This window comes from Pteropus medius, unplaced genomic scaffold, assembly GCF_902729225.1.
Source record: "Pteropus medius unplaced genomic scaffold, Ma_sr-lr_union100, whole genome shotgun sequence".
NCBI lineage: Eukaryota > Metazoa > Chordata > Mammalia > Chiroptera > Pteropodidae > Pteropus > Pteropus medius.
The window spans coordinates 11,034,258-11,046,619 of NW_024344378.1; the positions used below are offsets into that span (position 1 = coordinate 11,034,258).

At 44.7% G+C, this 12,362-nt stretch overlaps 1 protein-coding gene across 1 annotated transcript in view; it reads left to right on the top strand.

The window, feature by feature from the left end:
• Window positions 1-12,362, top strand: part of NRAP (nebulin related anchoring protein) — a 72,869-nt gene that overhangs the window by 44,746 nt on the left and 15,761 nt on the right. Inside the window, exons 25-33 of the mRNA XM_039870897.1 lie at window positions 22-126; window positions 2,551-2,649; window positions 4,252-4,356; window positions 5,099-5,206; window positions 5,746-5,859; window positions 7,607-7,804; window positions 9,191-9,295; window positions 10,473-10,571; window positions 11,799-11,817. Coding sequence (XP_039726831.1) covers window positions 22-126; window positions 2,551-2,649; window positions 4,252-4,356; window positions 5,099-5,206; window positions 5,746-5,859; window positions 7,607-7,804; window positions 9,191-9,295; window positions 10,473-10,571; window positions 11,799-11,817 — 952 coding nt within the window. The remainder of the gene's footprint in view (window positions 1-21; window positions 127-2,550; window positions 2,650-4,251; window positions 4,357-5,098; window positions 5,207-5,745; window positions 5,860-7,606; window positions 7,805-9,190; window positions 9,296-10,472; window positions 10,572-11,798; window positions 11,818-12,362) is intronic.

Consider the following 12,362-nt stretch of genomic DNA (forward strand, 5'->3'; position numbering starts at 1 on the left):
TTTTCCTTTCTCCTTTGTCAGAACCAATACAGGGCAGATGTGAAGTGGATGAAAGGCACGGGCTGGGTCGCCACCGGGTCATTAAATGTGGAGCAGGCGAAGAAGGCAGGAGAACTCATTAGTGAGGTGAGATTCCCCAACAGCATGCAACAGGCCTGGCTGCATTAGGCGCGTGGCATTCCTGTATAAAATTAAAATAATTTCCACTCAAAAGGCAAAGAAAAAGGCAAAGCTACATGAAAGGCCTCGAAACCCACACTAGGGCTGGTAATTAGAGAGAAACCACATACCAAACACATACCAGTGGGAGCTCATAGAGCCCCGGCAAAAACAAAGTGGGTGACAAATGATATTATGAATAATAATGGCAATCAAACGGGAGCTCAATTGCTACCCACTAACTTAGCTTTTTAATGAAGAAACACAGGAGGGATGATGAAAAGACACATTTATTGCTCCCAGAAAGCCCTTTTGTGACTTCATGCACATTTTCTCCCTCTTTCTTTCTTTCTGCCACAGTGTAAACAGTTTTTGAATATTCACGTGGTATGAAACACGGAACGTGGTCCTCTCTTGGGGTGGGTGTGGGGAAGTCTCACTTCTATTTAAATCTCACCCATGTCTATTTGTAGCCATCCTAACTGGACCCTAAGGCATTATAAAAAGAGCCATTTCCTCACAATTTAGGACAATCTCATTGAGCAGATCAGGGTTTCTCAATCTCGGCACTATTGAATTTTGATAATTTCTGTAGTGGGGATTGTCCCAGGCCTTGTAGGGTGTTTGGCAGCATTCCTAGCCTTTACCCACTAGATGCCAGTAGCATCCTCTGTCCAATGTGACAGCCAAAAATAATTCCAGACATTACTGAAAGGTGGAGAGCCACTGGCCTAGACACACCAGGGAGCTGTCCTAGGCTCACGCTCAGAGAGGCTTCACACCCTCCAGCCACCCAAATCCACCTCTGTTCACGTCTGTTTGCAAAGGGACTTGCCCAGAGGCAAGTGAGCATTTGTTTAGTTGACTTCAGAGTAGCCTGGTCCTTCTGGGGTTTTCTGCGTGGGGAGTAGACCATAATGCCATAGCCCAGAAGGCTTCAGCCTTGGTGTCCAGCCACCTGGGACCTTGTTTTGGCCCCAGGAGGAGACTGGATGTATAGTTGAAAAAGAAAGACACCTATTTTAGTTTTTCGAACACACCTGCTTTGCATTGATATTTTCCCACAGGAGAGCATTCTAGTTACCCGTCACAACACAGAGATGATTTCAAAACAGAGTTCACCGTGATTGGCTTAATTTTTAGCAGTGCTAGTCAACATTCAAGGCTCGGAAGACCCTGGGAGCTCAGTGTATTTCTCTGAGTACTTCAGTCTTGTATCAGTTTGCCATGCTTCTAGTTTCTTGTCAAGTTGGGTTGACCTTTTAATTTTGAGACGGAATGCTAGGCGCTGTTGAAAGACCACAAAGCTGCATACTACACACACACACATCTATCGTTTAAAGCAGGAGACAGTAAACTTTTTTTGTTAAGGGTCAGAAAGTAAATATTTTTGGTTCTGTGGGCCGCCAGGTTTCTGTCACAACTATTCAACTCTGCCGTCGTAGCATGAAAGTAGACATACACAGTACATAAATGAATGAGCATGGCTGTGTTCCAATAAAACTTTATTTACAAGAATAGATGATAGGCTCCATCTGGCTGGATATTGAGCTGGGTTTTCTTGAGACAACCCAGTATGCAAAAATCCAACCCTATAAATTAGGAAGTGTTTATAAATAATTGTCTGATTTGAGAAAAGATATGATGAAGAATTCCATTAAGGTAGTCCTCTGGAAATATAGTTTGATTAAAAAAAAAAAAAACAGAAATTTACGCATAATTTTTAGAATCAAAATTGGGTTTCTAGGTCTTTGCCAGCATTTGAAGTTTTTGGTATTTGTTTTTGTTTTAATAAGTGTCTTTTAAGTTGTATGATGACTCCTTTCAATAATATCAACCTTTTTCTTGTTATCGTAACATTTTAAAGAATTATAGTGGATATTAAGTGAGCCAGGTTCTAAAGTGATTGGATAGTATACGATCACTGATTGTTAAGCATGAGAGTTTTGACTGTGATAATCTCTGTCAAGTCCTTTAGTGAAAAGAAAATAGAAAGCTTCGATTGATAAATGTAACTATGAATGTTCTTTCTTCCTTGGGAGATGTGAACTAAGATACGTAAACAACTGTGAGACAGTATTTGAAGCCTATATAAAAAACAAAAAACCCTTTCCTAAAGTGCGTATCCCACAGTATTTCACTGGTATAATCTAATTTTGAGATGTTTTCTTTGCACCAGGTAGAAATACTTTAATGTTAATTGACATGAGGTTATTCTTAAATCGAAACAAATATTAACCGGAAGGCACCTAGGATATAAAGATGGAGGAAGCCGAATAATAATTATGTTCACAAATTCACTCTAATCTCAAGCAACCTATGATTTTCTCTTTCAAATGGCATGAAAGAAAAGCACAAAATTCACAGCTTTGATCTTTTTCTGCTCAACAGAAGAAGTACCGTCAGCATCCAGATGCTTTGAAGTTTACCAGTATTAAAGACACTCCGGAGATGGTCCAGGCCAGAATTAGTTATACCCAAGCAGTGGATGTAAGCGATAATGTATATACATTACAACTCCAAGAGTGGGCTCTTCTTTCGACATTGCGATTGAAGCCGAGGGGTTCTTGGCTTGCTCCTTCTGTTGTTCTAAGGATGAAGGAACTGCTTGTCCTTTGTGGAGGTGCACCTTAGTGGGGTGCTTCCTCATTAGGATGCAAATGGCGTGTTACCACTCTTAGGATGCCAAATGGGGCTCTGCCACCCCATGGCCCTGATGCTCTCATTCCTTCCTGTTTGCACGTCTGGAAGATTTGTCTCTGACGGGGCCTTTTCTCCTCTCCTTTTGTTTTAAAGTGTCGTTTTTCAGAACTGGAATTTTTGGGTGAAATTCTTGGCAATTGGAACACCGAAGCAATGCTCAGAGCTCCTTGGGAGTTTAGGGCAGGAATTCTTCTTCTCTGAATTTCCCCAAGACTTTAAAATGATTTAGATCTGATGTATGTACATTAGACTAAATTTTCAAGCCATCGCCCATATTCTGTTTTTAATGTGAAACCAAGATCTAGCCTTTTGTCCTCTCAGCCCAGGGTTCTTTGGAGACTAATTTGAATGATGAAGTCCTATAAAAATTCACTTTTGGATGTGAATTAGCTCTGTTTGGCTGATTTTACTGAGAGAGGTCCACAGCCCTCTGTGCAGGGCAGAAATGCCCTTTAAATCTCCAAACCATTCAACTTGCCACGATGAAAATTTACAAATCTTGGAGGGAGAGATTTCAAAATTCTTTCCTTTGTTTCCCATTTGAGCAATTATGCTGGTTGTGCCTTATTCGACAGGCATTCTGAAATGGCCCGAGTGCCTGTCAGATGAGATATATTTGGGGATGATTTACAAACTTGAGGGTTTAGAAATTTATCATTTCTTGATAGTCAGCCCATCGGAATCAAATTGAGTTCAGAGAAACAAGAACTTTTGTATGAAGAAAAACAATACCTGCTTCTTCCTTACCCTAACCAACTCTAGGGGGCACTGCTGTGATACGTAGAAACTCGGACACATCTAATAAGATTCGGGATGGAAAAAAGCCCAGTTTAGAAACTTTCTTTGGTGGCTGCTGCCAACTCCATGTGTCATTGCTAAGTACTAGAATATTGTAAGCCCAAATCAGAGTTCTGGGAGAATAGCACCCCAGACCTACCCAGGAGACATTTATTAGCATAAAAATCCTTGAGATGGGAGAGGACATGAGGATTGAAATAAGTCCAGGGAAAACCTGACCTATGGAAGAGCCACTCTCTCTCATGCCTCCTGAATTTTGATGCCCTCTCTTAGCTTATAGTTAATAACAAAATTACCAGATGTTAACGAGATCTCATTTCTCGTTTGACAACCATCAGCAATGTGCTACAAGTAGAGCGTTAACTGAAAGTTTCAGCCTGTCATGTTCTGAGGTGGGAAGTAGCACTTGGGAGAGAATGAAACGCATGTCACCCCGCTAGCTGTGAGATCTAGGTGGAGGCAGGGTGCCCATGATCCTGTCTCTATGGGGAGGTGGCAGCTGCAGGACCCTTGTCTCCTGGAGTTTAATTTGGCTGATGGCTGCATGAGGAAGGCTTCTGGATTTAATGTAAAACCTCTCTCTACCCACAGAGGTTATACAAGGAACAAGGAGAAAATATAAAGCATCATTACACACAAACAGCTGACCTCCCGGAAGTCCTGCTGGCCAAGCTGAATGCCATGAATATCAGTGAGGTGAGTTTGATGAGAAGGCAATGGTTTTAATTATGGGAGATCAGGGGACCTGTGCAGTTGCACAGCATCTTGTGCTCAGAAGGGCCCTGTGCTTGGTTTGATGTTCTGCTGTCACCATTTTGAATATTCGATATTTTTGAACAAGGGGCCCCATGTTCTCATTTGTATTGGGCCCTGCAAATTATATAGGTGGTAGTTGGTCCTGGAGAAAAGTCAAGCTCATTTACAAGAATGAGACTAGGAAAACTGCCTTAATACGAAGGGCATTTATATTGAGGGGCTGGAATTTGGGAGCGTCAGAATATAGGTGAGTATATCCGGGGGTGTGCCAAGGAGAGACTTGGAGGATTTAACCCCTCCACTTCCTCCTCCCTATCAGCACCCCCCACTTCCTGTTCTTTGACAGAGATAGCTGAGTTCTCTTCATCCTACATAAAGAGCCACACACATATAGCTCATGCCTCTTTCTTCCAATCAACTTGCTACTCAGAGAAATCTGGGTCTGTCTTTAAAACTCTTACTTTTTAACCCTCCTTCCCCCACCCATGGCTGTCCCCTCCAAAGGTGGGCACAAGGCAGGATCCAGCTCTTTGTTGATTTTTGCTAAGCCCCAGTGATCTCTGACTCCCAACTGGGGAAATAAAAAAAACCCACAACAAATTCAATTCCCACGTTGGTAACGGGAGTTTGGTAAACCACCAGGTCACGTGACAGTCTTTATTTGTGCATATCTTCCCAACAGACACGTTATAAGGAATCCTGGAGCAAACTTCGAGACGGTGGTTATAAACTGAGATTGGATGCCATTCCATTCCGGGCAGCAAAGGCTTCTGGTGAAATCATAAGTGATGTGAGCATCCACCTCCATTACTGTGATAATATTTAATCCTAACCAATTTTTATTCCCTTTGCCCCTAACTCCTGCTTTCTTTTGCCTGTGGATAATATCCTCTCCTCTCCCAACTGACTGTGTCAGGGCTATCAGATAACGACCAGTGAGAAAGAACATACCCTACAACAAAAAATTCCCTTGCTGGAGTATAAAGCCAGATGCTGGATGGTAAATATGGACCCTGGGCAGATGAAATGCACCCTCCGCCAAGCGTTTTCCTAAAGCAAGTCCACGTGAAGAGACTGTTAACAATGCACCCACCTTCTTCCAGCGTGGGCGGCCCAAGTGCTAACTCGTCTGCCATTTCATATCCCAGCCCTTTAGTCATTGGGAGTCTTGCATATGAAAGAATAGGCCTTCTGACGACTCCCACGCGTTTCTTTTAACTCACCCAGTTACTGTCAAAAGAACAAAACATTTTCGTCCAATACCCACCTCTTCCATTCCGTGTCCCTTGTCCCTGAGCTGTTACTCTCTCCTGTTCTCTTTCCCTTTAGTACAAATACAAAGAGGCATTTGAGAAAATGAAAGGGCAGATGCTTGGCTCCCGGAGCTTGGAAGATGATATCAGCCTTGCACATTCAGTGTACGCGAGCTCGCTGCAGAGTGAAGTAAGTGGGAGAAAATGCAACAGAGCTGCACGCCCCCCCACCCCCAACAGTGCACAGCCAACTAATGCCGTTTGTCCTTCTGGTTGTGGGTACTGGCTCTGTCCTAACCAGCTCTGTGGCATGATCAGGTCCATTGGTCCCTCTGGGTTTTAGCTTCTTCCTTGGTCAAGTGAGAAGTTGGGTTAGCTGACCCCTTAGCTCCCTTCTGGGCTGGGCATTCTATGATTTTGACCAGGGGCCACAAACGGGGAGCTTGTGGGCTAGATTTAGACTACGGAGTTGTTTTGTTTGGTCTGCAAAGTAATTTCATTGCAAACCTTAAAAATGGAAAGTTTCATATAAAAGTTTTAGACTTCTGGCCAGAAGCCAGACATAGATTCCTCCTGGCTGCAGTTGAAGTTGATTACTGAGAGCTCCATTTAAAAGGGATCCGTGTTCTCTTGGTTATGCAGCCCCCCACTTCCTCCTTCATTCATTTATGCCACCTGTCTGGCTCCCAGAGGCATCTGAGTTTGCAACCCTTATTTTGCCCCTCTGGATGCTGGCACATGCATAACAGGAGGTGAGCAGCAGGTGAGCGAGTGAAGCTTCATCTGTGTTTGCAGCCGCTCCCCAGCTCTAACATCACCACCTCAGCTCCACCTCAGATCATCAGGCATTAGATTCTCGTGGGAGCACCAGTCCCTGGTTCCAAAAAGGGTGGGGACTGCTATTCTAGAGGACCAAACACTTTTACATGCAATAGCTCATTAACCACCAAACAATCTCTAGGAACTTCATCTTGTTATTCATCCTGAGTCTACTGATAAAAACTCAGTCCATCGTCTAAGATCAGCTAGAAGGGGGCAGGGCCAGGACATAGAACCAACTCCACATTGCTCTCTTTCCACAAGCTTCACGTGTTCTCTGCCTCAGTGTCCCCGCTTCTCACATTATTTTTTTCTTTTCTGCTCTGGAATGCCGACCTTAGAGTATAGGGTTGGACATGAATTATTCAGGGCTGAGAGGAGGATTAGCAGAGGTGGGAGCGGGAGGTTAGGCAGCCGTGGCTGGAGCTTCAGGAATGCCACGGGTGGATGGAGAAGAAAGAGCTGGCAATTACGCATCTGACTCCCAAGAAGCACTGAGTGAGCTTCACGCACCTGTACACAGCTCCTCCAAGGACTGTAGTGGAGCTCATGGTCTGGAAATGAGCCTCTCCCTTCTCTCTCATGATGATGTTGGGCTCTTGGGAATACCCATCCCTCAGAACTGGCTTTTCAAGCATCCATCCACTGCTCCTGACTCCCAGATTTCCTGGGGTTTTGGGGGGGGGTTCTGATGCTTTGTAAGCTACCTTGAGAGGAAACTCTCTGGTGTCTAAAATCTGAACCTGAGAAGGTGAAAGGAAGAAACCGTGGTGGCAGGGCCTGCATCTTCTTACCTCTAGAAAATGGAATGAGCTGAAGTCGGGAGCAAGGAAACCATTGACGTTTTATCTGTCCCTTGAACTTCTGTATTTTCCCCAACTGGGGGAACCATGGGCTTTTGTCATTCCAATCGAAGACCTTCAGGAGCTGGGGCCGGTGAGCGGACGTGGAGACGATTCCTGCTTCCTAAGCCAGTCCTCACAGGAAAGGAGCCCTGCCCCTGCCAAGAATATCTCCTGGGCTTACCCAGGACAGTGGCATTGCAGTTACTCTCCCTGATGGTCCTGATGCAAATAGTGGCTTTGAAATCACCGCTGTTGATTCGTCTGCCCCTCTAGGTGAATTACAAGAAAGGCTTCGAACACTCAAAGGCGCAGTTCCATCTGCCGTTGGACATGATAACCCTGGTGCATGCCAGGAAGGCTCAGAGCCTGGCCAGCGACCAGGACTACAGACACCCGCTCCCCCAGTACACGTCTTTGGAGGAAGACCTGAGGCTCAGCTGTGCCAAGAAAGCTCACAAGTTGCAGAGTGAGGTGAGGAGACCTGACCTCTCTCTCGGGGGCTCATTCCTGTCCCATTTGACCCTGAGGCTGTGACCTGCCAACTCCAACTGGCTCTGCAGGAAGCTCCAGAGATGAGGAATCCTAAACTTGGGGTTCCTTTTGAAATAGCACTCCGGCCTGGTGTTTCTGCCTACCTCTTAATAAGCACAATTGCACAGATCTAAACACAACAACCATTAATTGAATATTTCTGCTGAACTCTAAGCATTGTTTTTATGCATTATCTCATTTAAACCACAAAACTACCCTATATCAATAGTCTCTGTCCCCATTTTACAGAGGAATTATAGTGAGACTCAAAGAAGTTAAGTAGCTTGCCCAAGATCACACAATAAATGAGAAAGGGGTGCTGATTCTGGATGTGCCTTCTGGGCTTACCCCACCTGTTTCCTGGGGATGGCAGGCCCAGGAGGGTCAGGAGCATCAAGGAGTTCCCTACTCCCAAAGAGATACAGGATGTCTCGTCCCAACCGGCAGCAGCATCCTGTCTGGTACTCACCTTACTTCCCAGCTTGCTGGGTTTTCACGCTGTGAGATTTGCAAGTAATGGGCCTGTGTCAGAAAAGAAAACAGTGCACCAAACCTGCTCCCTGGTTTGGCAGTGCCTGCGAGCTGAGCAGCGCTCAGATCTAGGTATCTGTCATCTGTTCAAATTTTGTGTCTGTGTACAGCATTTACTGAATGACATAAACTGTCAGGAACCTGAGAGCAGCGGTAGGTATGGGGAGCTGCCACGCTCAGCTTAGGGGCCTGTTGTCACTTGAGCACCTCTTGTTGTGATAGCGATTAGAAGGCAGCACACCCAGGGGTGCCTCGGTGGCTGAAGGGAAGTGAATCCGGGGACCCTTTAAACTGTCAGCCAAATCACTCAGGTACCCACACTTGCCCCCACTCACACAGACTCAGACAGGCCTTTGCCAGATAATCCTGGATTCGTTTATTAGTTCTTTCTTAACCCATGATTAATTAATGCCACCCTCTGCTGCTGGGTTTTGTTGTAGCAGACCTATTAAACCATTGCCACACTTGCCCCAAGACAACTGATTTTCTAACCACAATCCTCTCTAGCGTTTATTTTTGATTGCCCGTATTAAAATAAAAATCAGCCTACCGTTCCTCTAACAGCCACTGAGACAAGTGACAGCAGCGTTATTTTCTTCTGACCTACATTTTTGTTTTCCTAATGAGCATTTACTAAGAAGCATTTGTGCATCTGCTGAATATGAGCTACCTGCAGAGACTGGCTTGGCCCCGAGTTCTAGTTATGACGCCATCCTGTTGTGGGTCCTCTGGTTTCTCTGTGCATCCCAGTTCTGAGAATTTGGCTTTTCTGGTCCCTTGTGTTGTTCCTTGTAGAATGCGTACCGGTCGGACCTGAACTTTATGCGGGGTGTCGCCTGTGTCATTCCAGGCACGTTAGAGATTGAAGGGAGAAAGAGAGCGTCTGAACTCATCAGTGAGGTAACTGGGGACCGGAACGGGTGAGGAGCGTCAAGTATGTTTCCATAGCAGAGGAACAATTGGTTTGTTCCTGACCGCGAAAACGAGTTACATGTTACACCCTTTGCACTGGGGACTCACTGTGGAACTTCTCTCCCGGCCTCTCTTCCTGGATTCTTCATTCAGACCGAGTGTCATTTAAGACAGCTTTGCAGATATGGAGTCGGTTCCTCTGTTAACATATAAGGATTATTCACTGACTCATAAGATGTACTTTCCTCGTGTCCCTTTGGAGACTGGCCCTGTATTACAATGTGAAGTGGGCAAGCATTGGAGACCAAAAGATGGAGATTAAAATTCCGGGCCAGCACTCATTTGCTGTGTGACCTCAAGCCAGTCACCTGCCCTCTCTGAGCCTCGCCTTTTGAATCAGTCAAATGGGGACACTTATACCTCCTTTGTTTAGTTTTTGTGAGGATTAGCACTAATTTAAGCATTGTGTTTCTCTGGTGGCTGTATATGAAATAGTTACTATAAGCTTAGTTATAATTTCTTGGTAAAAATACAGAAGTCTAGAATTCTAAGCTCTTTGAATCCTGAGGAACCTTGCTCACCCCTGAGAGAACTTTGGGACTGCCATTCATGGTAGATGCAAGGACAGGTGGGCACTGGAAGTAAATGTGGTTAATGGCCAGCCTGGGGGCATCAGACGAGCTATGGTTTGCTTGCACATTGACTAGGAACTCTGGGCAAGCGGAACTATCTTCACTGTGGAAATTTAGATATAATTCGTGCTTTGCTTTTCCAGTGAAATCTCTAAAGTGAATGGATCTAAACCTTGTGGTGTATCAGAATCCTCTGAGAAAACTTAGAAAAAAAATACAGAGGCCTGGGTCCTCCAACAAGTTAATGAATCCTGGTCTCCCAGAGTGGATGCAAGCTTGTGTATATTTTAAGCTGCAGTTATTTTTAGTACACTCCCTAAGCTGAGGAACCCTGGATTTCTAGCAAGTAAAGGTGGAGAGCAAAACTTGAATTTCAACAGTCATGTTCACATTCATGGTGAAGGACTAGATCTCCCTTTCCTGTTGTCAAGTATCTGAGTTAGTCCATCCTGTCCTTTCTGCTTCTTCATCCCAGTGAGTTCTGGTTTTATACCTTACCGAATCTCCTTATTCCTTCGCATGTGTGAATTCAGAGTAAATATCGTCAGCATCCACAGTCGTTCAAGTACACAGCTGTGACAGACACTCCCAGCCTCCTTCATGCGAAACTCAGCAACCAGCTCACGAATGAGGTAAACTCCTCCTGATGGCTTGGGAATGGACTTTTACAAAACTGCTAGATTATGAAGAATATGTGTGAATATTTGTGGGTCGGAGTCGGGTAGTGGTAGAAAGCATGGGTGTTTGTATGGAGGTTTAGAAGAAAAGAAACGCCATTACACAGAGCCTAAATGTTTTCCAGCAGGAAAGAAGGCCCAGCTGGAAATCTGGTTAAGTCTGTATGTAGTCTTGCTACCCAAGGGCAGTCACAGACTAGCAGCAGCATCCGCGTGTCCTGGGAGCTCGTTAGAAGTGCTGAGCCTCAGGCCCCACCCCAGCCCCACTGAATCCACCTGGCCCTTTAACAAGGTCCTCACCTGCTTCCTTTGCGCATTAAAGTTTGAGAAGTTCCGGTCTGTCCATCGAGGCAAATATTGGCTAAGCACTTTCACATCGTCATTCTGATGATTATTGTAAGGAGAATTCATGGTTAGTCAAGGACAGTTCTCCGGTATGGTGTTTGTCAGGCTTTTCAAATTTCTCCCTCATCTTCTTCTCATTCACTGTTTACCCGTCACACTTTAATATCTCTAATGGGGAGGGGGATACAGGGGAAGGAATCTCATTATATAACACCATCGTTCCGGTCCTACTTCCCCTTAGTGGCTCTCCTACAAGTTGGAAATAGAAAGTGAACTTGGCAGAGAATTAAATTTTACATCATCTTTACTTTTTAAGATTCTCCTTCTGACTCTAACTTTTAGAAATCAGTTGAGTTTTGGCTATTTATATTATTAGTTCCCACTCTCACCTCAAGTCAAAAAGGAAGAAATGACAGCTTGGGGTAAGAACGTCTGACGGGCTTGTATAGTGCTGTTACCGATTTAAAATTCCTATTTAACCTTGTCTGCCTGCTTTGTGAGCTGGGTACTGTGGAGTAACAATGCCTCTTATGATGGCCTTTGGGCTTGGAGGACTCAACAACCACAGACCTATTTTTAATCACGAGAGCAGACATTTTTATATCGAATGTGGCCACCTGGGGCAGCATGGATGTCATTTCACCCACAGAAGCATCCAGGACTTTAGTGAAGAATGCAGACCATGGTCTGCGAACCTCCCTTACGCATCGCAGAGTTTCTCCTAAATTCCCCAGGTCTGCAATGCAGGGAACCTTAAGAGCATGTTTTTCTTTCTTCATTCTATGATTGAGCAAAGTGTAGGGGAAGAAAAAACGTCTTTTTCTTTACCCATCTTAGGTTCTGGGGCTGGGGCTATGTAAGAAAAGACAGACTAACAAGAAGAAAAAACATAACGAGTAAAAAGTATATTTCATATAAGCTTTACGTGATATGGGAATCTTCATAAGGAAATGAAGACCCAAAGAAACGGTGAAACCTGAACGTGTTTATACTAGTTTTGATGAAGAGTGCAGAGTTGTGGAAAAATGTGATAGGACAGAAGAGTATAAGCTAAGTGTAGGCACCTGGGGGACACTTAGCTCGCTCAGATTCCTCTCTGCATCCCTCCATCTTCAGAGGTAAAGATGCTCTTCTCCTCGGGTGCAGGGAGGGCACCCCTCACTGGAGGGTCTCATGACTTGCTTCAGGGGAGAAGGTCAGAGAGAGTCCTTCTAGCAGGTACCTGCACATCTCACGTTCCTTCAGCTTAAAATATTCAATATGCCAAGGTGCCACGTTTCAGAGAAACATGTCCTGAACCCTATCAAAAGCCACTTGCAATTTCTTACATATTCTTTTTATATTGCTCAATTCGACTCATGAAAGACTGTCTTCATTGAAAGAAATATCTTCTCCACGGTA